Below are 27,477 nucleotides of genomic sequence, written 5' to 3'. Positions count from 1 at the left end.
GCTAGTGTTCACCGCATGGGCCACCGAGACTCTTCCAGAGTGCGAGGCGGGAATCGAACCCGCAAGCCGAAGGAGTGGGTCCAAAGCCTACGCTTTAGCCTCAACGACCATCGTCCCACTTAAATTGTTTTTTTTTTAATACTATAAATATCCGTACGTAGAATTTTCAAATTCAGAAAAAAGTGGTCTCAAAAATTTTCAAAATGTGCTCACTTTTTGAATTTTTATCAAAAAGGCTGGTTCACGAACTCGTCCTTTCTTTTAGAACCTAAAAAAGTGTGCCAAAGATAAATTTGATTCGTTCATTTTTTTGAGAGGTATCGTGTTTACGGACGGACAGACAGACAGACGCCATGGTGAAAACCTGATTTTCGGATTCAGGGGGTCTCGAAACGTGGAGATCCGTTGAAAAAGTGTGATGTCAAATTTCCGACAATTCTAATACTTTCTCAATCATAAATGATGAGAATGTAAAAAGCCTGTTTTTACACATTAGTTTCAATTATATATTTTGTTCTCTCAACTCAGCTGTTTGATCTTTCTAAAAAGTGTCGATCTTTGAGCAGTGAACCGCAATTTAAATCTATCAAGTAGAACCCCAACCAAGCAATAAATAGAAAACTAATAGCAATAACACTATGGCACTACTCCTTAGAGGGTCCGAAACTCGATTTCATCAAAAGTTTCGATTTGACCATCTAGTTAGCAGAAGTTGATTTTTCCTCAGAGTGAGTTAACATTTTATTTTGCCATTTTTGCCCACAGACGTTACACCACGGAACGACCCTGGTGCACTGGGACTGTGATAGCGGAACGTCGCGAACAGCATTGGTCTATGCGCGTGTGGATCGTGCGTGTGGTACCTTCGTATGGGAAAAACCATCCTGGAGCTTGCTAAAAACAGCGGGCACTTTAGGGACTGGGACGGCGGATTTTTGCTTGACAATCAATGCCGAGGATACGGTCCCCGTGGGACTGGTCACCAGATACTCTGCTCAGCAAAATGACTGCGCCTTTGTCAACCTCGATGAGGGTTACCTGGACCTCGCCTGTGTGAAAGAAGTTATGATCGGATGCTCCGACCGGGATCGGGATCAGGAGCTCAGAGGCATCTGCAAAAGATATGGCCTTCCCGGACCTGATTCCTGTATTGGATTGATGTACGGGTCCAATTTATCAGACAACAGGCTGATCTTCCTACTGTGTCCTCCGACACTTACTAGGTGAGTATGTTTTACGGGTTCCGGAGATATTGTTCTACTTCTTACAGCTCTTTCATCTCTGACTCATTTTCCCTTTTATTATAAAACTGTCCAGTAAATATCTTATAAATGGCCTTTTTATTTAGTTTATGGCAACCAAATTTGTGATTGTAATTTCATATACAACTTGGGAAATGTAGTCAAATGTACCAATAGATCCTCCATTTACTAGCGGCAGTCATACTGGTGCAAAATGTACCTTAGATTGTTCGAATAATAAGTTGACATTCAAACTAATTTGTGAAATTAAAAAAAAAATGTATTCAAATTTTAAGCCATATCGGATAATATCAAGACGTGTTACTATGACATGATAAATTGTTTGTTTTCGGAATAATGAGATTGGCGTTTCCGGGTTTGAAATTAACTTAAGGCATTTAAGGTAACGAAGAAAAATACATTGGGGCCTTAGGAAACTAAGATAAATATTGTCAGAAGGGATAACTTCGAAAAGCTGGGTAAATTTGAAAAATTCTAAATTGATAGTTTAAATTACGTAAGGGGGTTTTTAATCAGAATCTAGAAACATTTAAAGTTATAACTTCTGTTTAAAAACCACTCAATAATTTAAACAAGCAATTTAGGCGTGTCCGAATTCACACCAAATGTCCAAAGTTACCCCGTTTGACGGAAGTTAAAATAATTGTTTTCATTTCTACTATTTTTGTCTGTTAGATTAACTGAAACTTCAATTAAAGTAACTAATTTCTCAGTTAATGCGACTGGGAACATTAGATAAGAATTATTCCAAGTTATTACAGTTTTTGCAACTACTCATCTGATACTTTGAATTTTAAAGCCCCCCCTATTTTATTGAGTCGCAAAAATGTCCCATAAAACTAAAATTTCTAGTTTTACGCAAAATTGACACATATGGAATGTTTTCACTTTTTTCGTACATTAATTTTATTCGACAAGTTTATTGCTTTTGAGCATTGTAAAACTTATTTTCAATTGTTCAAATAATTTTTATTTGTTTGAATTTTTGCTCTGTAAACTCTTTGAAAAGAACTTGTTTTTATGTGTTCAATCAGACAATTATAGTTATTTACTGGAGAACTGACCTTTATTTCAAGAATTTAAAAATTAACTTTGTTGCTTATTATTAAATATCTAAGTCTGATGATGATACCCAATAATGTAACAATTTCGTATTTGTTGAAATATTACTTTTTTATGTAAACAATTTCGTTTGAAATTTATCTTTTTCTTTGTTAATGTGGTGATTTGTCATTGTTAAGAGAAACATTTTTTAAAAACCATTATCGGATGATTTAAACATTTTGTCAAATTTTTTAAAAATGGTTTCATTTTGATAAAGCATGAATTCTTTTGTCTAGAGAAACATTCCCTACAACTCTACTGTTTCAAATGATAAGAATAGTAAATAATCTTTGAATATTCTCATTTGTTTAAAAAATGATTTGATTGCTGTTTATTTATTTTTAGAATAACAAACAGTAAGTCTGTACAGAAAATTGTTTTCCTCGAATAAATAAGCCATTATGTATTAAAATTCCACAATTTTTCGAAAAATGGGAATAATCAATACCAATAAAAAAATTAATTGCAAGACGCATTGTTAAAATAAATGTTTTTCGTACGTTTAAACATTTTCAAATCAAAATAATGTTGTTTTGTTTAAAATTACTTCATCAGCAATAATATTTTGTTTTAATAATAAAAAAACTATTTTTTCAGATATCTAATTTTTGGATACATTTGGATATTTAAACGCCATACAAATTCTTAAAATAGTTAATGTTACACATGTTAAATAATTTTCTTATACTTATCATTAACGATCAAAAAAAATTCATGAAAAAACTTAATTACAGTTTCCAGAATATCCAAAGTCATCAATACAGTGATTTAGCAGAAAAAAAGATTTTTTTATCAAATTTCTATCAAAATATATATTTACTTTTTAATAAATTGTTTAAAGAATTGGATCATGGTTTCGAAACAATATTTTCATCTTAAAAATGGCATATCACAGTATTTGTTACGAAAAAATTTTAATATTTATTTCCGAAGAAAATTATTTAAACAGCAACAAATTTTTAAATATGTTTTTTTTCGCAGAATGGAAAAGTCATATTGCATTAATGTAGATATTTTTAATAATAACTGCTAAAGTAAGGAAGAAATTGAACGTTTTTCTTAACTTTTTTTAATCATGCAGAGTAAAAAAACTGACTTAAAACCTTCAAGTTTTTTTTGAGATTCTTACAAGACTTTAAAAATGTTTTTAAATCTGTTCATATTTTCTTTAAAAATTTTCTTTTTAAGTAAAAAGCTTGTTTGAAGTTATACTACGAATCTTAAGAAAATGTTTTCATTCTTTTGAAAAATTTTAAAATTCTTAAAATGATTCTAAATTTCTAATCTGGCCTAGTTGAAAATTTTTGCTTTCAAATCTTCTAGATTATTTTCTGAAATTTTTGGAAATTATTTTGAAAATGTTTTGAAGGCTTATTTATTTTTCTCTTCAAATTCATTTTTAGAAACAAAAAAATATTGAAAACTTTTCTTTGAATCATTTTGACTACTAATTCTTCAATTTTTTCCAAGAATATTCAGAAAAAATGTGCTCTTTCTGGAACCATTTCAAAATTCTGAAAAATCTACATTTTATTTTTAATTTTGTGAAATTTCATCAAATTTTTCAACAGGGTTTCAAAAAGTTTATAACATAATTGTTGCCTTCAATATTGAAGAATCATTTACGATTCAAATTTTCTATTTTATAAACAAATGTTAAGAATTAAAGTTTCTCGTTTGGAAATTATTATTAACATAATTGCAGAAAAATCAAAATGCTGGCAATCAATAAGGTGTTCCAAATTTTTATTAATTCTTGAAAGTTTTTAAAATAATCTCAAAACTGTGTGAATATAATAAGAATTTCAAGGATATTTATATTTTTAAAAATAGGGGTTCTTTTTCCTTGATTATTTAGTTGAATAAACTGCAGAATTTAGATTTAACTAAATATAAATCATATTCTTGTCAATTAAATTGATTTGTCTAAATTAGACTAATATTAACTGAGAAAGTACAATTAGTACAAATAAATGCAAATCACTAGAAAATCAATTGTATTAAATTGAATCTTTTAAATTAAAAATGAATTTAAAGCTTTGTAAAAATTCAGTGGAAAAGACGCAAAATAAATCTTAAAATTAGGCAAAATTCAATATTTAGTGAAGAAATAACGAAAAGGGCATTTAAAAATTGTAATACCCTCCTCTAATTTAATCAATCGTTATACTTCATTCAACCTCATTGTGCTTCAAGAAATTTCTTTCACAGGAGAGCTTTTATAATAAAATCTGCATTGTGCACTTTTCAGCAAAAAATTTCCTAGCAGAGTATTGATTCTGGAGCTTTTTAAAGAAAAATGAATACGCTCCATATTGTGTCGTTATTAAAAAATAAAACATGTAATAAAAATGGCAATATTCCTTCTTTCAGGGAAAATGAATATCATTCATACTGCGCTCTTTTATTTATCATGTTTCACAATTTTTCAAATATACTAAGGCATTTTAAACTATTCATATAAGAAAAAAAAAATATTTTTATCATAGAAACTTTTATATTGGAATTTGAAAATTAATTCATTGAAAAAGGATTACTTTTTAACAACAATGATGCATTTTTAACACAATAATTGAATTTAAAAAAATAGTTGGATTTTCAACCTTAAAAGGGGAATTCTCAACTTAATATTTGAATTTTAAATTTAAAAATATTAAACTGCAACCAAAGCAATTTAAGTAAAGAATTGAATGTTTGGCAGGCGGTTTAATTTACAACAACAAAAAATCCATTTTTTGTCCAATTAGATGAATCTTTAGAAAAACAGTTTCATTTTTAACTAAAAAGAATTCTTTAAACAAAAGTACTTGAATTTTCAAAAAAATAATTCAATTTTTAACCAAAAGTTTAATTTTTAATCATATACTGGTGTTTTCTATCTACAACGATGAATTTTCATTCGAATAGTCGAGTTAACCAAAATTAAACTTGAGCAAAAAATAGTTGCATATTTAACTGAAAGTTTGGATTTTTAACAAAAAATTCATTTTTACCCAAGTATTCATTTACAACCAAATAATTAAACTTTAAAGCCAAAAAGATAAATGCTTCAGAAGTATAATAAAGTTCCAATTATATTTAAAATACTTTCATTCCAATTATATCATTTTTTTAAATGTTAAATTGGTGTTAACTGATTAATTAATCATCAGCTGGATAATTTGTTCACAATAATAAATTACATAAAGTTTGAATTTTTATTTTTTATTTCAGGAACATAAACTTGTCATTTTGTTAGAGGTTATGTAATTGAGTATTGTCTATACTTTGAATAATAAAGTTCCATTTATATTTAAAATATCTCTTTTCAAATTATATAATTTAGTTTTTATGATGTGAAAGGAGTATCTTAATTCAATTTTAAGAAATTATATGTACATGTTTTTTCTTATATGTAAAATACGTCTATTACAATAATATAATTTTTCTAATGTTTGTGAGGTTGTGAATTGAGGACACTATCGGAAAGAATTGTTAGGCCATGAAAAAAACACCTCTTTTTCCATGATAATCTCAGCGATAAATAAACGAGCAACATTTTTAAAACACAATAAATGATTGCGATAGAAACTTTACTTGAAACTAGAGAATCATAAGCGCGCACGCGCGGGCATACTTCGTATTTGTATTTGTATTGAGATTATTTTAATTCATATTTTATTTTTGTTAATAAATATTTTCATAGTTTTGTTTGCATATTTATAATGATTTGTCGCACAATTTCTTGTTCAACGCTGAACTTGCGATTCACAGATGCTGATATCAAAACATAATAAAATTGTCCCACAAGCCTTTAATCATAAACTGTGCTTTTATTACATTTAGGAAATATTATAATAAATTAAGAATATAATAATATAGAGTAAGATTATACAAACAAAAGTGCACTAATATTGAATCAAATAGAATAAAATAATAACTGAAATAATTTTGAAACAAAAGTTAGCGCGCACTAATAATAGTCCAGTATAAAATTACAACTTGCTTTACAACTAGAGCTCAGTTTATGCTTGTTTCTTTTTCTTTTTCTAGTTTTAATCTTTGATAGATTTTATTTAATCCTGTCTTACTTTACCCCTTCGCCCTACATTTTTATTACATCCCTCTTCTTCCTTGATATTTTCTTTCCCTCAATTTTCATTTTACCTAATATGGTTTTATTGCCACAAATTTTCTACTGTTTTAATAAAATGAAAACCAAACATCTTGTGAAATCAGACTTTATAACATTTACTGGAATAAAATTAAAACCCTATAGATTTTGTCGTATAAAATCATATGTGAATGATTTTGCAGCCTAATCCAAATTTATTGCAATGTAAACTATAAAAGTTTATTTAATAGTTTCTATAGTGTATAACTCTATAGTCTATAGTGTGTTTTTTGTATAGGAAGATAAAATTTTTAGTTGGAATCAATACCAAATCAATAACGGTACGTTTTTATTATCATAGTTATAGGTACCATAAAACTTTATGATAGCTATGGGAAGGGATGTATATATTTTATGGGTGTTTAAATGAAGGTCAATTTCACTTCCCCCTGGATGAACTTTACGAAAATTCACTGGAGCATTTTGATATTAAGTGAATGTATTCTTCTTTATTATATTGTTTACGATAAAATAAGTGCGATAAAAATTATATTATTATAACTAGCATCGGCAATCGCGCGCTACGTGTGCGTCTATTTTTACGATTTAAGAGGTCAAATAGTTTTTAATATAAAATTATTGAATCATTAACTAAACCAGAGTTAATTTTTTTTTAAAGATAAGAGCTACGTCTAAAACAATATAGTTTTTTAACCGGAAAATATGAATGTTCAAACAAAAATTTCATCTTCACCGAAATAGATTGTCAAACAAAGAGAAGAATTTTTAACTAATATTCTGAATCTTCTCCAAAAAAGTGGACTTTTAAGCGAATTGATAAATTTATGTTTGGAGATGAGAGACGTCCCACACGATTGGAAAAAACCGATTATCGTACCAATATACAAGAGAAAGGGAGATAAAAGCGAGTGCAATAATTACAGAGGTATTAGCTTATTAAGCACTGTAAGTAAAATATATTCAAAAATACTTATTCGTAGGGTAATGAAAATAACAGAAGCAAAGATTTGGGGAGTCCAAAGTAGGTTTATGCCAGGAAGGTCATGTACGGATCAAATATTTAGCTTCAGGCAAATAACAGAAAAAAGTTTGAGAGTAGGAAAAAAAAATTTCTGTGCATTTGTTGACCTAGAAAAAGCTTTTGGCAAGGTTGATAGAAGTAAACTTTGGCAAGTCCTGAAAGAGTATGGAGTCAATGGGTGGCTCCTAAAAGCTATAAAAACAATATATACGGGTAACAAAGCGAGAATAAGGGTAAATGGGAAACTGAGTGACTACTTCGATACTATTTTAGGAATTAGACAAAGATGCGTTATGTCTTATGGTTATGTATATTATTTATGGAAAAGTGTTTAAGAATGGCTCTTTTTGACGAAGAGGGTGTGGATCTCTAAATAGTAAGGGTACGCATGTTAGCGTTCGCAGATGATAAGGTTGCTATGGAAGAGTCTATCGAATACTTACAAAGAATGTGGAATAAACTAGATGCAAGCATGAAGAGCATGGGCCTCAAAATTAACGCAAATAAAACAAAAACTAAGGTGTTCAAAAGAAAGAGTGAGAAAACGCTATGCAATATTTTATTAAATGATGAGAGAATTGAACAAGTTGATAACTTCGTATACCTTGGTAGCTTCTTTACTAGGGACGGGAAGAGAGATGAGGAATTAGATAGGCGAATAAATGAAGGTAATAAGGTTATTGGTAGAGCAGGTCCCCTTATAAGAAGTAAAAATATATCAAATAAAGCTAAAATGGCAATACATAATTCTATATTTGTACCGACTGTACTATACGGTAGTGAGACATGGACTTATCAAGAAAAAGATAAGAGTAAAATTAACGCAACTGAAATGAGATTCATGCGCATAATATGCGGGAAACTCTAATGGACAAAGTAAGTAATGAGGTAATTCTAAAAGAATGTGGTGCAGAAGAGACGCTAGTGGACACATGGGAAAGAAATCGGGTAAGATGGTTCGGGCTTGTTGAGAGAATGCCAAATGAACGATTAACGAAACAAGTGTACCAAGATAAAGTAAATGGCAGCGTGCCCAGAGGTAGACCGCGGAAAGAATGGTTAGAATGTGTGAATGAGACCCTAGTTCGAAGAGACATAAGAAGTCACAGAAACACGAGAGTCTGCATAAAAAAATGAATGGATATAAAAGAAGCTAGAGAAGTATGCCAGGACAGGAAAGTATGGCGGCAAATAGTTAATAAAAAGAGTGTCGGCAGAGTGAATGACGCGTGAAACAAAAGACCTTGGCCACTAATGGATCCAAGTGGGGAACCTTACATAACGACTTTGTGAGGATCTTCACTTGGGGTGATTGCTAGAGAGATTGATCAGCAACCTGGGTCGGAGCAGTGTTGTGGAACGAACGTTTTATTTACATAAATAACACGAGAATTCTGGATCAGTCTAAAAATTCTCTATCCCTTCCACACATTATTCCTTTCCCCCACCGAGTGAGTCACGCCTACCCCGAAAGGGAAATGGCTTAATGGTGTAACAATAATAGTTTAATTTTTACCTGAATAGTGGAATTTTGAACCAAAAAGTTTATTTATTAACATTTCCAATCAGACACAGTTTGACTTATCAAAAAAATTAGAATTTTTATCAAAAGACTAAAATCCTCAACTCAAGGCGATTAATTTTCAGTAAAAGAGTTATGGTTTCAAGTGAAAAAGTCAAAAGTTTGAGAAAACAGTTTATTTTTAAACTCGAAAAGATGATTTTCAAACAAAATTTGATTTTTCAAGAAAAAAGTTTAATTTTGATCAAATAAATTAAATTTGAACAAAAAAAAGTTGCACTTGAAATCAAATAGTTCAAGTTTCAAGCAAGAGAGACGATTTTTTCACCAAATAATTTAACTTTTCAGCTGCAAAGATGAATTTTAAAGCAAATTAAAAAAAAATTAACTTTTAAAAACCTGTTGAATTTTAAACCTAACAGTCGAATGAACGAGCGAAAAGGAAGACTTTTTTTAAATACAGTCGAATATTTAACCAGAATCTTTTTTTTACCAAAACAGTATAATCTCAATTCAAAAAGATGATATTTCAAAAAATTTGTTGATTATTTAGACAAAAAAGAAAAATTTCGAACCAAGTATCTTAATTTTTAAAAACAAAATAATTCCCAATCAAACAATCAATCCAAAAGGACAATTTTTCATCTAAAAAGACAAACATACAACAAGAATGTTGAAATTTCAACAAAAAAGTTGAATTTAAAAAAATTAATAATTTCTCAATAAAACATCTGAATCTTCAAGTAAAATAATGACTAAGCTTTAAATAAAAATTAATATTTTAAGATGTTAAACTTTCAATTAAAACAGATTATTTTTAATCAAACAGTTAAATTTATAATAAAAAAGTATCAAATTTCTACAAAAAGAAATACATTTTTCAACTAAAGAGCCTTTTTCAAAAACCATTTAAGTTTTCAATGCAAAAGGAAGAATTTTTTATACAAAAAGACGAATTTTCAGCAGCGCAGTTAAATTTTCGCAAAAATAGTTGATTTTTTAAGAAAATAAATATATTTTTAACAAAATATTTGAATCTTCAACAATAATGACGATGAATCTTCAACAAAAAATTAATATTTTAAGATATTAAACTTTTAATCAATAAAGATTAGATTTTCATCAAAAAGTTGAATTTTCAACCAAAAAAGAACAAATTTTTACAAAAAGTGTTGAAGTTTCAAATCAAAAAGCCTTTTTTATAAAACAGTAAAATTTTCAATCCATAAGGAAGAATTTTTTATCCAAAGAAATGGATATTCAGCAGTTTTCACAAAAATAGTAAAATTTTCAAATTCCACTAAAAACAAAAAAAAGTTAATTCCTTATAAAAAATCAAGTACTTTTTTAACATGCATTTGCAGTTGTTTTCAGTCAAGAGAGGAAATAAATTTTAATGAAATTGTTGAATTTTCAGATCATAAATTTAAAAGCAAAATATATAATTTTCTATGAAAATAATAGTATTTTCTACTTAAAATGCAACAAAAAAGTGAATCTTTAACCAAATCGTTGAAATTCCTACAGAGAAATGAATTTTTAACTAAACAGTTCAATTTTGAACTGAAACCAAAAATTTTTCTCAAAAATAAAAATAGTTAAATTTGCAATGAAGAACACTCATTTTTAGCTAAATGCTCGAATTTTTTTAACACATAGATGAATTCTCTACGGAAATAACCGATTTTTCAATTTAAAAAAACGAATATTCAACAAAAAAGTGTAATTTTTAAAACAAAATGACGGTTCTTCTACAAAACAGTTAAATTTTCAATCAAAAATTTTATTTTCGCCCACTTAGTTGAATTTAAATCTGAAAACGATGAATTTTCAACCAATGATGGAATAGTTGAATTGGCAATTAAAAAATTAATTTACGGCCAAAAATGGAATAGTTAAATTTACAGTTAAAAGAATAATTTCTAACCAAAAATGGAATAGTTAAATTTGCAGTTAAAAAAAATTATTTTCAACCAAAAAGGTGGATCTTCAACTGGCAAAATGAATTTTCAAGAAAGTAGTTCAACTTTGAACAAAGCACTTATATTTCAAATCAGAAGAATTAATTTTTTACCAATTAAAACAAAACACTTGAATTTTTAATTAAATTATTGATTTTATAAGCAAATAATAAATTTTTAACTGAAAACGATTAATTTTCTACTAGTATTAAAATGTTTAAATTTTCAATAACAACAAAATCTATTTTTTAACTAATAAGGCATGAATTTAAGGAAAAAAATTGTTCAATCTTCAACTAACACGATGAATATGGAAGAAATTAGACGTTTCAATTAAATGAAATTAACTTTCAACAAACAATTGTTTGATTTTTTATTGGATTCTATTATTATTTCTAGGAAAATGGGACGATGGTCGTGGGGGCTAAAGCGTAGGCTTTAGACCTACTCGTTCGGCTTGCGGGTTCGAGTCCCGCCTCGCACTCTGGAAGAGTCTCGGCGGCCCATGTGGTGAACACTAGCCTAGCAAGGGAGTTGTTCATCTCCGGAGAGTCGTGGGACCGGTACCTCTATAGAAAAAGGTGTTCTCTAAGTACTTAAAGCTGTGTTACTCTTGGTGGTTCGGAATCCACCTTAAACTGTAGGTCCCCCTTTCCGCCACCAAGTAAGTGTGTGGGGGGTTTGTAAAGGAATAGAGAAGAAGGTGCAAGAAAAATGTAAGCCCTTAGGGGACACATTAGAAGCTTCTATTCCATAACTACGTTATTATTTCTAGAAAACATAGAAAAGATTTGTATAATAAACTCTAGATTCAAATTTTTTAAATTGCTTAAATAAAATGTTATTATCATTTATATTTGCCGTGTTTGCTGGCACATTCCGTATGGCAAAACGTAATGTGATGTAGCTTTTGAACGGGCCCTATACCCATATTGAAGTCTTTATAACGTTATTACAATGCTTTATTGGTAATTTAACGTTATGCTCCGAGAAGGAACCTTTTCAGTTGAGCACGTTAACGAGGATTTTCTATGGGGTTCATTTTTTTTTTTTTAATATTCCGTAACAGTTACTTAAACAATCCAGTTTTTGCCAATCTAATTAAGAAATTCTGGTTAATTTCTTTACAAATCCAAATTAAATTGATTCTAATAGGATTGTTTCAAAAGTCAGATATAATTTTCCCAATAAATGGATCTTATTGTATATAAAATTTTAATTTTAGAAACGTCCATAAAATATTTTTCACATATTGTTTACTATTTTTAATTTAATGTTGAAATATGAATTTTCTATGGCGATGTCGATTGTAGGGCCCCTTTGCCGTCAAAGGGGTCGGATTTTCCACCAATTACAGTTCATGTGTCAGTGATTCTCAAATATCTTTTTCTGTGCCGATGTTTTGTTTTGGTAATGTGTACATCGAGAATAGAAGTCGCAAAACATTGTTCAAAAAAATGCCAAAGAAGGATTTCGTAAAAGCCAAGAGCGCAAATCTGCCGAAGAATAGATATATTTATTGCATGTATAAAGAATTAATTGAGAAAATACTTAAATGTAGTCATGTTCACTGAACAATTCGTAAATATGTACAATATTAAAATGTGTTAATAATTATATTTAATGCTTTCCGTCAACGTACTACTGACTCTTAATCCAATTATTATAACAGGATAACTTTTTTTTGTTACATAAACCTTAACAAATAAATCTATCGAATCAAAATAGTCAGAATTAGCAGTAGACCGTGGCCTAAGCTCTTTATCATGAGTTTCATTAGTTTTCATGGTTTTAATCAAATCCACATCCTCACATGATAGATAATTATGAGAACCTCTGAGTCACGTGACACCCACGTGGCACCAATTTGAATAAGTGTTTTACCGCCTTCAATTTTTAATTTTTTTTCTGTTGAACGACTGAACAGAAAAAAAAAATTATAACGCACCTTCGGTTCAGATTAAATTTATGTATTAAGAAATGATTTGATCTAACATCGGGAAACAACCCTACAGTACAAGTTCGTCTAGTATAACTTCATTTGACCCCTGAAATTTTTGTCAAGATATTCCAATTATTATTAGTGTCGAGGAATAGTGGAAGATATTCGAGGGAGGACGTTAAAAGGGAACCCTCGACAAGTGAATCGACGTTTTTATAGGAATTAAACCATAAATTTAGGAGAGAATCGTCCAACCAAATCGATTCCGAAGCACTGAAAGCGAGAAGAAAAAAGAATAGTCGCAAGTTCTCCCGCTAATTGCGGAAGAGTAAGAATTGTCTTTTTCTGAATCAGTGAGCTCGAACTAAAATAAATTCTCTCTCTGCTTTTTAAATTAGGAGTAGACTAGAATATGGGATTGATTGAAATTGTTAAATTGAGTGTAAAACTTTTAACCCCATGAACTCTAGAAACTTATGCACTTATATTTTCATTAGTCATGGTGTGAAAGTCTATGTATTATTCTACTTTATACTCCCCTTAAGCATTTCAAGAATAACAAATTAAATTTTCATAATGACATATTATATAATCGTACATCATAATCTCTATAATAGGATTGTAATGAAGGTTAGACAAGTTAATATCCTTATTACGAAATAGAAATATAGTCCATAAATTCATAATCCACTTTTGAAAATCCCTTGCATTAATTAAAGTAATATTTTGATATGTAAAATAATAAAAAGAAATGTAGTTTCGAATTGAAAAAATTTTAATAAGGATAAGAAAAGATGAAAAAGAAGGATGAATGTTCAATTTTATAAAGTGCAGCCTAATTAACTTGTTATCAAGATTTGAAAGTACATGCATTTTAATTATTTCTTTTTTTAACAATCATTAATTAAGTGTTTTCCATGAAAAGTTTATATTGCTCAAGTTCTCTAAAAGAAAATTAATTATGAAAGTTGTGCTTATAACGCGAACCCATCTGTCCCTTCAATCCATTAGTCTTTCATATTGAAAGCTTTTTTCCTGAAATGAAAACAGAGTATCTTATGTGTTAAGTTTTGACAAGAATATTTAAAAGGTCAGAAGCCACAAATCAATATTAAATTTAGTTTGAAAAAATTTTGCCTAAGAAAAAGTGGGATGATGATATGTCTTGAAAATATCACAATCATTTACATTTAAAGATTTTATTGTCGGAAATTAAAATTTTTCTTGATAAATCATTAGATATATAGTAAGCATGATACTTTGTTAACAATTGCAGGTTACGTTAGCGTTTTAAAACAGAATTATTTATGGTCGAAAATTATGTGAGATTAAATAATAATAATAATTTGATTTCAAATGCTTTTTACAATTTTCAACAACTTTGGGTTATGTTAATGTGGTTCATGTTAAATTGGTATTTGTTTTTTGTTTGAAATAATAATGAAATCTACAAGTGTAAATATTTTAAGAATATCTTTCTTTTTAATTGATATTTAAAAAAATCATTAGATTTCAAATAAGATTAGTAATTTTTAATCAATTTTATGTTATGTTGGCTTTCTAGATTCAAAATTGTTATTTACAGAAATCATTATTCCTAAACTGTTTTGTGTTATTTCATTTTTTCGTGAGAAATTGATATTTTTTATAATCGTGATATTTTTCAGATTATGACTATTCTCTGAATCATTATTTAGATTAATTAAATTCACAATTTTTGGTTTTGATGGCCTTTTATATCGGGAGTCGGTACTTTGAATAAATAGTAATTGCAGTTTAAAGAAGGTCAACATTTTAAAAATAATTTTCGGCTATGGTCGCATTTGTCTTCGGAAATTGATATAGATTTTTAATAAATTTACAATTCTAAAACATTTTTAGGTTATTTTAACATTTTTAATCGAAAATCTGTTATTTTAAACAAAAAACATAATGCTTAAAAGAAAATTTATATTCTTGAACAATTTTGTTGTTATGTTAGTGGTTTTTGCCAAACAATGGTAGTTTTAATTACAAAAAATTATGCGATTTTGCAGATTATAATTTTTCTTAAAATTATCATTAAGAGTAATTAATTTACAATTTTTTGTTTTGTTGGCGTTTTATACCAGAAATCGGTACTTTTAATAAAAAAATCATTGGATTCGAGAGTAGATGATATTCTCTTTCTACAATTTTAGGTTATGTTCGCGAGTTTCACCAGAAATCCGTATATATTTTTAAAGAAATTTACCATTTTTGTCTACCATTTTTGTATTTTTATTTTAAATTTGGTATGGTCACTAAACAATCATTAGCGTTTAAAGAATATTTACATTAATTCTACAGAAATATTGTGTGCTACCGTTTTTCGTCACAAATCGGTTATTTCAAACAAAAATCATTCTATTTACAATATTTAAAGAACGTTATATCATGTTAGTATTTTCCGTCGGAAATTGATATTATTGAATAAAATTGCAGTACTTTTATTGTCTTTTTGGTTAGGTTAGTAATTACAATATGTATTATTTACATTGTGACAGAAAAAATGCGGTAATATGGTCCATCGGGTTTATATTTTTTCAGAGTATTATATTTCGAGTAATATGAGGCAAAAAATTAAGCGGTAATGTGAAATGGAATAATATAACACATAGGATAATGTGGTAAGTCGGGTCTCGATTTTTTATTAGACAATTACATTTGGCGTAATATCGAACATGAGGTAATGTGGGACATATAGTAAATGATCACAAATGGTCTATGTTTTTGGTTAGGTTAGTATATTTAGTTCACTATCGTACTCTTATTTCCAAAAAATCCTTGAATTCCGAACAGTGGGAGCGAGAATTTTTTTGTAGTATAGAAAGATTCATTCTGAATTTAAGATATCAATTTTCATCAGTTATAAAAAATATTGCCCTGGCTTTTCTTTCCTACCATTTCAGATAGTAGATAATATGAAATACACCAATTGTTTAGTAATATTTATAGCTTAAGTTAAAAATAGCCTGTGATAAAAAAAAATCGCACGTGTATTTTTTTCTTGTGATTTAAAAAAATGATGAGAGTAAAATAGGAGTGTGAATATTTTGTTCAACCAATTATCGTATGTGTGTGTTAATTGCAGCGTGAAAATAAATTGGAGGATACCACACCATTGTGGCCCAATACGGGCCATGGAAAATCGATTGACGCAAACAATTAAATGTGAAGTGGCGAGAGCTGCAGCAATTACATCATTACAGTTGATTACGTATTGCCAAAGTGAATAACAATCTGACTCTGCGAACTATATTGTTTAAACATTGCTGAGTTTCCTGGGGTGCTTTACAAATTTATCATTCCTTTGTCGCCTGTATTCGAGAGTGGAATTACCCGCGGGATTCAATTTGGGAATATTGGACGCACCGGGAAAAATGTAGGCCACAAGTATTACGGTTATGCACCAAAAAGTAGGGTAAAAGGGGGCTTCATGTGACATAGAGGAATGGAATAATGCATCAGAAAGCACGTGTGTTGGTGGAAGAAAAAAGCTGCTTCATAGAAGTATGTTCGTGTTTTAAAATAAAACTAGCAGTAAATGCACGTGCAGGAAACACGAGTTCACGTTTACAGAATCTTATTTTGTAACCTGAAAAATATGAATAATTTAAAAATTGATTTAAAACCCCATTTTTTAAGATTTAGCTTTAAAAAATATTTTATCTCTGATTGATAATTGAAGCGAATTCAAAAATTAAATTGATTTTTATTCCAAAAACCATACTTTCTCTCTCTTTTACACTTATTTCAGTGAAAAGATTAAGGTTTTGAAATTTTTTATCCGAACATTAAGCTAGCTTATGAATGTATTCGAATATTTAAAAATTTTAATTAATTCAAATAAATTAATTATACCAATATATTCAACCTTTTTAACAATTTGGCGGTCAATATAGAATTTTGAAAGGTAATAATTGGATATGTTATTACAAAAATTAAAAAAATGGTTTTAATAATACTGCAAATGCGTTTTTGTTAAATAGTGTTATTTGCTTATGAAATAAATAAGAATTTGTATTTAAGAGGATTTTACTTATGTTTTATATACTTTTTTATTTATAATGACAAGCAAAGCGAAATGGTGATAATTCCATTGTCATTTCCGTTAGATTATTACATACAAATCTAACACCATCTATTTTTCCATACGATTTTGATTAAATTGATCCACTCAGCTCCACAAATGACAATTTACTGAATTGCTTTTAAATTGTTCCTCTTGACAGCCTTTTTGCTTCTCCTTTAAAATTAGATTGATTTGATTTAGCACTGTTCAGCTTTCCCAGCTTTAATTTCGAATCGAAAGCGCCTCAAGTTTAAAAATAATATGTTGAATGATTTTGACTTAAAAACTTTCTAAATCTAATTTTAGATTTTAGATTTTAGATTAGGTAATTTAAAACTGAATGAAAAGAAAACGAACTTTCATCACTTCCATATAAAAAAAATCATTTATTAACAAAAGCATTAATAAAATAAAATATAAAAAATATGACCAAATAGAAATAAAAAAATAGAAAGAAATAATACTTTTTTATAACCTGTGAAATTCAAATATTATTAAAAAAAGTTTTAAATGAAGTGTAAGTTGAAACAAAAAAACATTAAAAACAAATAAAATTATACTACAGAACGCTGAAAATGAAATGAATGTAAAATCCATTAAAAATGGAAAACAATTTTATTTTTAATCAGCAGCTCTTATAATTAAAATTTTAAGAATCAAATTTTTCAAATTGAATAATCTTATTAAAAAGAAGTTAAAATTGTATCATTTCTCATTCATAGAGTTCCAAATGAAATAATTTTGTTTTGAATTAAAGAATTTCCGAATAGTATCCCTTTCAGATTAAAATCTTGAAAAAATACAATTTCAAAATGTTAAAAGTTAAATGTCTTTAGGTTAGAATTTTGAAATTTGTTTCATTTTTTAAATTAGATAAATTGAAATTGTATTATTTCGAATGAAAAACATTCGAAATTGAATAACTGAAAATTGAGAACATTTTTATTTTGTCAATATATTAAAAGTTTTACAATTTAAAATTTAAAAATCAATTCAATGTTTCAAAGTCAAAGCTCCTAAAATTCGAGAATTATAAGTTTTCATTACACTAACAAATTATAATTTAACAGAAAAATTTATCAGACAAGTTTTCCAAATAACAAATAAATAATCAAACGTCATTAAGAATGGAAAAACTTGTAGTCACCAAGAATTGTGATATTAAAGCCTTTTTGTACTCAAACCTTTCAAAATTTTAGTTTTTTAAGTCAATTCAAATCTCCTAAACATTACAATCTTTTAATTGTTAATTATACGTTTTAAAATCAGAAGATTTTTGTTTTAGTTATAAAACTAAAAATTTTAAATCGTCAAAAGCTAAAATTTTTGAAATTTGTAATTATACTATTCAATATTCAAACATTTCCATTTTAATGCCAAAAGTAAAACTTATGAAAAAGAAAAATTGAAAATGCAGCGTTCAACATGACAATTTAGAACTCTGAAATTGTAATGTTTCAAAATTATGAAACTATTATTCAATACGCATTCTGTTGAAAATTCGTCTTTTTCGGTACAACATGAATTTTTGGTTAAAAATCAAGCATTTTCTTAAAAATTCATCTTCTTAGATTAAAAATTCAACACCTCGATTGAAAGGTTAAGTACTTTCTAAAAAGTTTACTTTATCGGTTGAAAAGTCATATTTTGTTATTAAAGATAAAATTTTCAAATTGAACAACATTTAACTATTTGGTTGAAAAATTATATTCTTTGATTAAAAATGACTGCATTGTAGCACATTTATCTTTTTGGCTCTAACATTGAAACTATTCAAAAAATTCAACTATTTCGTACGATATTAGACATTTTCTAAGGAAATCCGTTTTTATTTATTGAAAATTAATTCTCCTCAATACAAATTTAGCCACTTAATTTTTCGTCGGAATTTGTCTTTTTTGTTAGGAAATTAATCATCATGGTTGAAAATTAAATTATTTTGTTAAACATTTATTTATTTTGTTGAAAATTCGTCTTTAGTTGTAGGAAATCTTATTTCGAGTTTTTTTCTTGATAGAAAAGTTAATTAGTGCGCGCGTAGAACGCAGATTGTTGTAGAATAATGATACTTTTTTTTTTAATTCGGCTACAAGTAATAGAGTAATTTATTTTTACTTTTTGATTTGAACTCTTATATGCATTCAAAAATTTTAATTAGTAACATTTCAGCAAATAAGAATTTTGTATCATGTTTCTAAGTTTATTTCTAAATCAGCCATTTCTGGGAAGAAATTTCCAATTTTATTGCAAACCAAGAAAACACTTAAGAAAGTTTATTACGAAAAGTCGATGGCCACAGAAAAGATGTTCGAACTTCGCTAAAAGGTTCGGACAAGAACGGATATCGAAAAAGAGAAAATTCCCATTCTTTCAACTATATTTTAAAAGCTACTTAAGGAATAACGTAGACTTTAAAAGCATAAATAAACTAATTTCACAGTACTTGGAATAGAATTACAAATTGTGTTAGTGAATCCCTAGAACTTTGAAATTAATCAATTTAAAAAAGACTAAAATTGCACAAATCTTTTTCACCCTTTTATCAATTAAATTTAAAATAAGTAGATAAATTTCATAATATCTGTTGACATTTTAAAAATAAAACTGTAGAGTATACAATTCTTGAAAATAGAAATAGAATAATAAGATATAAGGACTGCAAACGAACAAATTCTGACAAAGAAATTTATTTAATTTATAATTACAGTTTTATTTATTCATTATTATATTTTTAATTTAATTATAATGAAAAGGAATTTTTTGCATTATTAATTTTGTAAATAAAAATTTCAAAAAATATAGAATTTTATTTAATGTCAAAATTGATTTCTGTATGTTTCAGTAATTTCTCATTCTAAAAGAAAATTTACAGACTCCAAAACATTTTAAATGAATTTCGAAATTACGAAAAAAGGATCGAGAAGAATTTAAGCCGATTTTAAAAATATTTCTGAATTTACAAACAATTATAAAAATTTCGAATCATTTTAAAACTTATTTATAAGGCTTACATTTTTGAAAAGATTAAAAAATAATTTGAAATTTGGAAATACGAGATTTTTAAAAAATTCGAAACAAATTGTAGATTATAAAAAAAATATTTCCGAAATTGTAACAAAAAAGAATCGGGCATTCTAGGGGAAGATCACCAATTCTTGGCACCCCCCCCCCCCAATTGTTGGCACCCTTCTCTAGATTTTATGAAATAATAAGAGAATAGAGATAAATAGCAAATTGATTTTTATTTTTTTTTAATAGTGCAGAAATGTTTTCGTAGTAATATGTATTCATCTTATGCTAAACAATAATTTATGTGTTCTGAAATTACAAAGTTCAGCCTTGTTTCCAGGCTGCCAAGCAATTTCAGGTTAGCTAAAGAAAATCTTTAGATAATTGCAGTTTTCAATTTACCCCTAGCAACGTTATATTTAACGGAAGTGACTATTTTCTTTTCAGCACATTTCGAGGAAATGTTAAAATTGTTATTAAAAAAGTAACTAAGATTTAACTATAATGTATTTAATAAATAATAGGAGGTGCCAATAAATTTTCAATCTAAAGCACTGTATGCAATTCTTGGCACGCCCCTGCCAAGAATTAAATTGAATGTTCTTGCAATGATTTCTATTTTTGGCAATCGGAAAAAGTATAGTCATGTTCTTTTGCTGTTTTGTAAAATTCAAAATCAAAGACCGAAATAAAGGTAAAAACAACATTTTAAAGTAAGTAACTAAAGCGGTACTTAAAAGAATTAAGTTAGTAATTATATTTACCCTGGCGGACCGAAGGAACCGAATGGAGCCTCTATAAAGTACGTACCCATTAAGACCCCATTTGGTTCCTTTTTAAAAAAACTTTAAAAAACAGCAAAATCAACTCCTAAATTGTTGAAATTCGGATTCTGAGTAGAAATTCCCTATAGAAGGTTACGGAACAATCGCAATAGTTTTTTTTGCAACGATAAAAAGTTTATAAAAATATAAGACGTATAACGCCTGTTTACTGCTACACTTCAAACGCATCGCCTGTAAGTAGCAGTCAACAGGCGTTATACGTCTTATATTTTTTTAAACTTTTTACCGTTGCAAAAAAAAAACTATTTCGATTATTCCGTGACTTTGTGTAGGGAATTCTAACTTGGAATCCGAGTTTCAACAATTTAAAAGTTGATTTTGCTGTTTTTTTCGAGTCATATCAAAAGGAACCGAAAGGAAACCTAATGGGGTCTTTACGGGTAATTTGTAGAGTGTCCATTCGGTTCCTTCGGTCCGCCCGGGTAGTAATATATGTTATTCAGAAATAAGAATAAATTCGCAATTTAGCGATGTAGAGTTAACCACAAATCAGTCTAATGTATATCACTCACAACTCTGTACAAGAAAATTACTGCCTGATTTACATATAGAAAAAGAATCTCGGTTGTAATTTTTAATACTTCTGAAAATATGTTAAATAATAATAAGGCTGATTTTAATAGTGTAGAGAGAAAATAAGTGTTTTGTAACAAGTTTTCAGGTTTGCATGCAACTGATGAAACATTACACGATTCTGCCCCAAAACGAAAAGAAAGTCAAATGAAGAAAAAAGTCATCAATGTTTTAATATCGCAGGCATGGGGGATTAGAAATTAGAAAAAATCAAATGAAAAAAAAAATAAATAAAACTAAGATTAAGGAAGCTAAAAATTTGGACTAGATAGATGCTGATAATTAAGTAATTTAAGCCAGACTTTTTATTTATAAATGAAAAATAATTGATAAACAGTGTTTGTCTTCACTATTCACTTAATAGTGATACTATTAAAGTTTAGTTTAATCTGATTCCTTCACTATTTCATCTTCATATGCCTAGGGTGCCAATAATTAGGGCCATCCCTGCCAAGAATTGTGTCAATCCTGCCAAGAATCGCATTTTAAGGCTTTTATATGATTTTCTATTTTGAAACATTAATTGTAAGAGACTGTTTTAAACTATTTCAAAACTTTATAAAAGATGTTAAAAATTATGAGAAAAGAATCAGGAAGAAATTTTGCTCAATTAAAAAGAATGCATAAAAAATTCAAATGAATTAAAAAAACATGTAAAAGGCTTAAAAAATTTAAAAAAATTAAAAAATAATTTAAAAAATATAAATATAATAAAATATTTTATAGAAAATTTAGATTTTGGAAAATTTCGAAAAAAGTTTAGAAGCATTTTAAAAATGTTGACTTGTTTCAAGTGAATAAAACTATTTTCTTCTGATTCTTAAAGATTTTCAGGCAATTTTTGTTTTAGTGGTTTCGAACGAATAAACAAATCTTGCTGAGATTCCTGCGAAACTTTTAGATGATTTTTTATTCTAAAAGAAAACTAAAAACAACTTCAATACATTTCAAAAGATTTTAAAAATATAAAAAAAAATCTCGAAGATTTTAAATCAATTGTTTCCATTTTGAAAGATTCTTCCAAATTTTAAGAAAAACTGATAAAAGTTTACCGCGTGTACCTCGTAATTGATGATGCTGTTTAAGGAATGACAATAATAATTAAATTTAAATAATAAAAATATAATAACACATGGAACAAATGTTCTTTTTACAGAATTTGGTACATGGGGTTGTGTTGGATTCTACGAGGTTTAAAGAGGCAACAACAATTGACGGATCGCCGATCACGATGGCTGAAAGAAAAATACCTTCAGCTTTTTTTTGAAGAGGGATGTTCAGAACCAATGACTGCGGATGCTATTCGAATTTTCGGTGGACGTGATTGGTCCGTGACTGAAAGTATTGGAACTTTGTCTCCTACTAGTAGTAGTACACTTAGAAGACGAAATGTGAAAGGGAAGAAGACCAAATCCATCGGGAATATTCACGCCATGACGAAGGTAATTAATTCTTTTTATTTTTATTATTATTCATATTTTTGGTTAGACTGGTTCATTTAAGCTCCATAGCGGTTACATCCGACTTTATTAGAGGTACTTGCATTTGCCTGGATGTTTGGCTAGGGGAGAGGAAATCTGCAGAAAAACACCCCCCGAGTTAAGTATTTTGAATGGAAAACGTCCTGAATCAAACAATTTTAAATTGGGTAAAATTAAGAAAGGCAAATATTTCGAGTGTAATAAAAAAGAATTAAGCCTGTATCATTATAATTCATGGCGTTCAAATTGAACAATTTTGTTTTAAATTAAAGAATCTTGACCCCGAGCGATTTCGGATGAAAATTTTTTTACCGTTGAAAATGAGCAAGTTTTGATTTACAAGAATTTCGAAATCAATTATACCGAAAACAAACTTTAAAAATGACAAGTAGTTTTAGTTGGGAAACAATAAAAATAAAAAAAATGTCTGCTATGGTAGGTTGAAAATTAAAAGAATATGTAATAATTACGCAGGCACATGCAAAAAAAGGCCTTGTCCACCAGACGAGATAAACATTTCTATACGTTTTTGGGGCTGCTGAATCCGAATCCGGGGTTGGTTTGACTCAGTCAGGACGCATTTCGTTCCTAACTTCAAAAAAAATGATGAAAATTGTAACATTCATGGAAACACCCAGGAAGAAAAGGGGTTATATGTTGTCAGGGTCACTGAGTCCAAATTTAAAAGTCATTTGACTTGGTGACGTCGCATTCCATTCATAACCTAAAAATAATAAAAACACGGTAAACTGTTCCCGAAATAAATCTGTCTGTAGTACGAAATCCTGCTGCCTTGACAGATACTGTGACGATGACAATCGCAATGTGCAATGTGCAGCTTTTTCTAAGATGTTACATCGATTGGATTCAAGCAGACATTTTAAGGACATAAAATATAACAGACCTACGTTATGGAAAGAGTCATTGCATCAAAAGGATTGTTACTTTTGTATGAATGACGTTACAGATTTCAACAGAAAAAATGAGCAAAGCTTTGTTAATAACAATGTCAAAACAGTGGGAAAACCAGAAAGATCGTGCTGCAAGGAGAAATTCTGATGTAAGAAATGATTCCGATGAAGTAGGCGAATCGAGAAAAAACATTGAATCTGAAGAAGAAAATTATTCCGATGAATACGAGGTGTGCTTAAAAAATAAGGTGACTTTATGGTTTTCTCAAAAATCATTCATTTATTCCTCAATATTTATGTAGTCTCCTTCAAAGTAATCCCCCTCAGATATAATACACTTGTGCCAACGCTTTTTCCAATCATTGAAGCACTTCTGATAATCATTTTGTGGTATAGCCTTGAGTTCTTTCAGCGATGCAGTTTTTATCTCCGCAATCGTTGAAAATCGATGTCCTTTCATGGATCTCTTCAGTCTTGGGAAAAGAAAAAAGTCACTGGAAGCCAAATGCGGTGAATATGGAGGCTGAGGCATGACTGTGGTGCTGTTTTTGGTCAGAAAATCTTTCACAAGCAACGATGAATGAGCAGGTGCATTATCGTGATGCAAAAGCCACGAATTGTTTTTCCAAAGTTCCGGACGTTTTTTGCGTAAAGCCTCTTGCAAACGGCGCATAACTTGAAGGTAATACTCCTTATTGACTGTACGACCTTGTGGTAAGAATTTCTGATGTACTATGCCATGGTAATCAAAGAAGACAGTGAGCAAAACCTTCACATTTGATCGAACTTGACATGCTTTTTTCGGTCTTGGAGACTCAGGATGCTTCCACTGAGACAATTGGGCTTTAGTTTCGACGTCATAACCATATACCCACGATTCATCCCCAGTTATAATCCTTTTGAGAAAATCAGGATCATTTTTGACTTCATTCAATATCTCCTGAGCGATGGTCATGCGATGGATCTTTTGATCAAAATTAAGCAGTTTTGGAACAAATTTCGCTGACACACGTCTCATGCCCAAAACGTCCGAAAAGATAGCATGGCATGAGCAAACCGATATGCCAACATTTTCAGCCACTTCTCTGATGGCGACTCGGCGATTTTTCAACACCATTTCTTCCACTGCTTGAACGTTTTCATCGGCTGTTGACGTGCTGGGACGTCCAGGGCGAGGTTCGTCTTCGACATCCTCTCGGTCTTCTTGGAACAGCTTGTACCACTTATACACATTTTTCTTACTCAGAGTAGACTCACCGTATGCAACTGTCAACATTTCAAGAGTTTTAGAGCACTGGATTCCATTTTTCACACAAAATTGAGTGCAAACTCTTTGCTTCATTTTTTTCGAAAGAAGAAAATCGCCGAGCACACCAAACCCTTCTAACCTTTTACGCCTCTGTCAGAAAAATAACACGAGCTGTATAGTCAAAACAGTGAACATATGATCGTGACGAGTGTACCAACACAACAAAACAAAAAATTAAAAACTTGAATGTACGTAGCCCGCGAAAATTGAAAAGTTACCTTACTTTTTGAACACACCTCGTATATTGATGAATCGGAGCATTACGAAAATGACGAAGATTACATCCCAGGTAAAGACAAGGATAAATTTTTCCAAGTTATGTCACAGGAGGAACTGAATGACTTGATAAGAGATCTAGGGCTATCAAAAAATGGTACAGAAGTTCTTACGTCGTTTATGAAAAAGAGAACTACCTAGCAAAAGAAGTTAAAGTTGATTATTTCTGAAACAGAGAAGTAAAATTTAGAAAATACTTCACGAAAATGAACGAGCCATCGCTGGTGTACTTTGAAGGATGTGAAGGGTTAATGGATGGACTGGAACCAGGTGTGAACAAGGATGAGAAGTGGAGAATTTTTATTGATTCTTCTAAAAGAAGTCTGAAGGGAGTATTACTTCACAACACGAATAAGTTCGCTTCTATACTATAGTTCACTGAACTGTGCTCAAGGAAACGAACCAAAATCTCGAATTTGTTTTGCAAATGATGAGATATTCAGAATTTAATTGGAGAATTTGCGGAGACTTGAAAATTTTAAGTTTGTTATTAGGGATAGAAAGAATAACTATACTAACAAAGAATGGCCAACGAGAATTTAATTCGAGCCAGGTTTTCAAAATATTCAGCAAACCCCGTTAGGCAATCCAAACAGAGTACTTCTACCTCCTCTTCATATTAAATTGGGTCTCATGAAGCAATTTGTTAAGCCTCTTAACAAAGAAGGCAAATTTTTCGAATATTTACAGCAAAAATTTTCAAATATTTCAGACGCAAAAGTGCATGAGGGTGTGTTTTTGATGGCCCACAAATCCGCAAAACGTTGAACGATCAGAATTTCATCAAAGTTATGAACAAAAAAGAAAAAGCTGCATGGACGAGTTTCAAAAATGTCGTGGAAACCTTTCTCGGTAATCATAAAAGTAAAATCTTTAAGAAAATAGTAGCTGATCTGGTGAAAAACTTTGGAAAGCTTGGTTGTTTGATGAACCTAAAGTTGCACTTGTTGGATTCTCACACAGATTACTTTCCAATTAATTTGGGGGATTACAGTGAGGAGCAGGGAGAAAGTTTCCATCAATACATAAATGAGATGGAACGTAGGTATCAGGGAAGGTGGTATGTGAATATGTTAGCAGATTACTGTTGGACGTTGCAAATATATATTCCTTCGAGAACAAAAGAATAAGATATCACAGGAAAAAATAAAACAAAATTTTCTTTTACGTGTCAGGGACAATTTTCGGTGTTTAAATTCATTTCTTTAAAGGTTAAGAATGGAATGTGACTTCGCCGAGTCAAATGACCTTTAAATTTGAACACAGCGACCCTGAAAATATATAACGCAGCGACCCCAAAAACGTATAGAAATGTTTATCTCGTCTGGTGGACAAGGACTTTTTCCTTTCGTGTGTCTGTGTTATTAAACACCAGGAATTGTGATATTAATACTTTTTTACCCTTCAAACCTTTAAAATTTCAGTTATTTTAGGTTAATCTAAATCAGTTAGAGATAAATAATTTAAACCTTTTACATATTTGTAAAAGCTTCTAGGTTCAGAAATACTAGCAGCTGAAAAATTTGACCAATTTTAAATATTTAAATTTTGATCATTTCTATTCCAAAGCCGTTGAAATGTGACAATCCGAGACTGAAAAATAAATTGAATGTTTCAAAATCAAAGCTTCCGAAATTTTAAAATTTAATTAATTAATTAAAAATTGATTAGTAATTTTTTTTTTAATATCAAAGATAAATTATCCATGATTTTTACAGTAGAAAATTAAACGAATCCGATCTTCATGTAAAACAGAAAAATTATTTTAAATTATTGTGATACTAAAAATAATATCATATTCGTTCCCTTCAAAATTTCAATTATTGAAAATAAATTGAAATCGTTACATATTTGAAAAATTTTTAATTCTCAATTATACTTTTTTTTTATATTTCGGGAATTTTCTATTTCAATTTTTTTTTCGAAATTTTAGAGCTTCGAGAATTTTATTTATCATCTTATTTTAGGCTTCCTTTCTATATAATATAATGCCAATGTTCAATTTGAAAAATGAGACGATGTTGCACATACAAAATTAAAACCAAAAAATTTAG

At 29.1% G+C, this 27,477-nt stretch overlaps 1 protein-coding gene across 1 annotated transcript in view; it reads left to right on the top strand.

Moving 5' to 3' along the window:
* LOC117178499 (1-phosphatidylinositol 4,5-bisphosphate phosphodiesterase epsilon-1-like) overlaps positions 1-27,477 on the top strand; it is a 232,785-nt gene that overhangs the window by 134,919 nt on the left and 70,389 nt on the right. Inside the window, exons 7-8 of the mRNA XM_033369925.1 lie at positions 766-1,223; positions 22,603-22,888. Coding sequence (XP_033225816.1) covers positions 766-1,223; positions 22,603-22,888 — 744 coding nt within the window. The remainder of the gene's footprint in view (positions 1-765; positions 1,224-22,602; positions 22,889-27,477) is intronic.

Source organism: Belonocnema kinseyi, chromosome 8 (assembly GCF_010883055.1).
Source record: "Belonocnema kinseyi isolate 2016_QV_RU_SX_M_011 chromosome 8, B_treatae_v1, whole genome shotgun sequence".
In the NCBI taxonomy this organism is placed as follows: Eukaryota; Metazoa; Arthropoda; class Insecta; order Hymenoptera; family Cynipidae; genus Belonocnema; species Belonocnema kinseyi.
The sequence above is the reverse complement of the archived record's forward strand: the minus strand, read 5'-3'. Positions and strand labels throughout refer to the sequence as shown.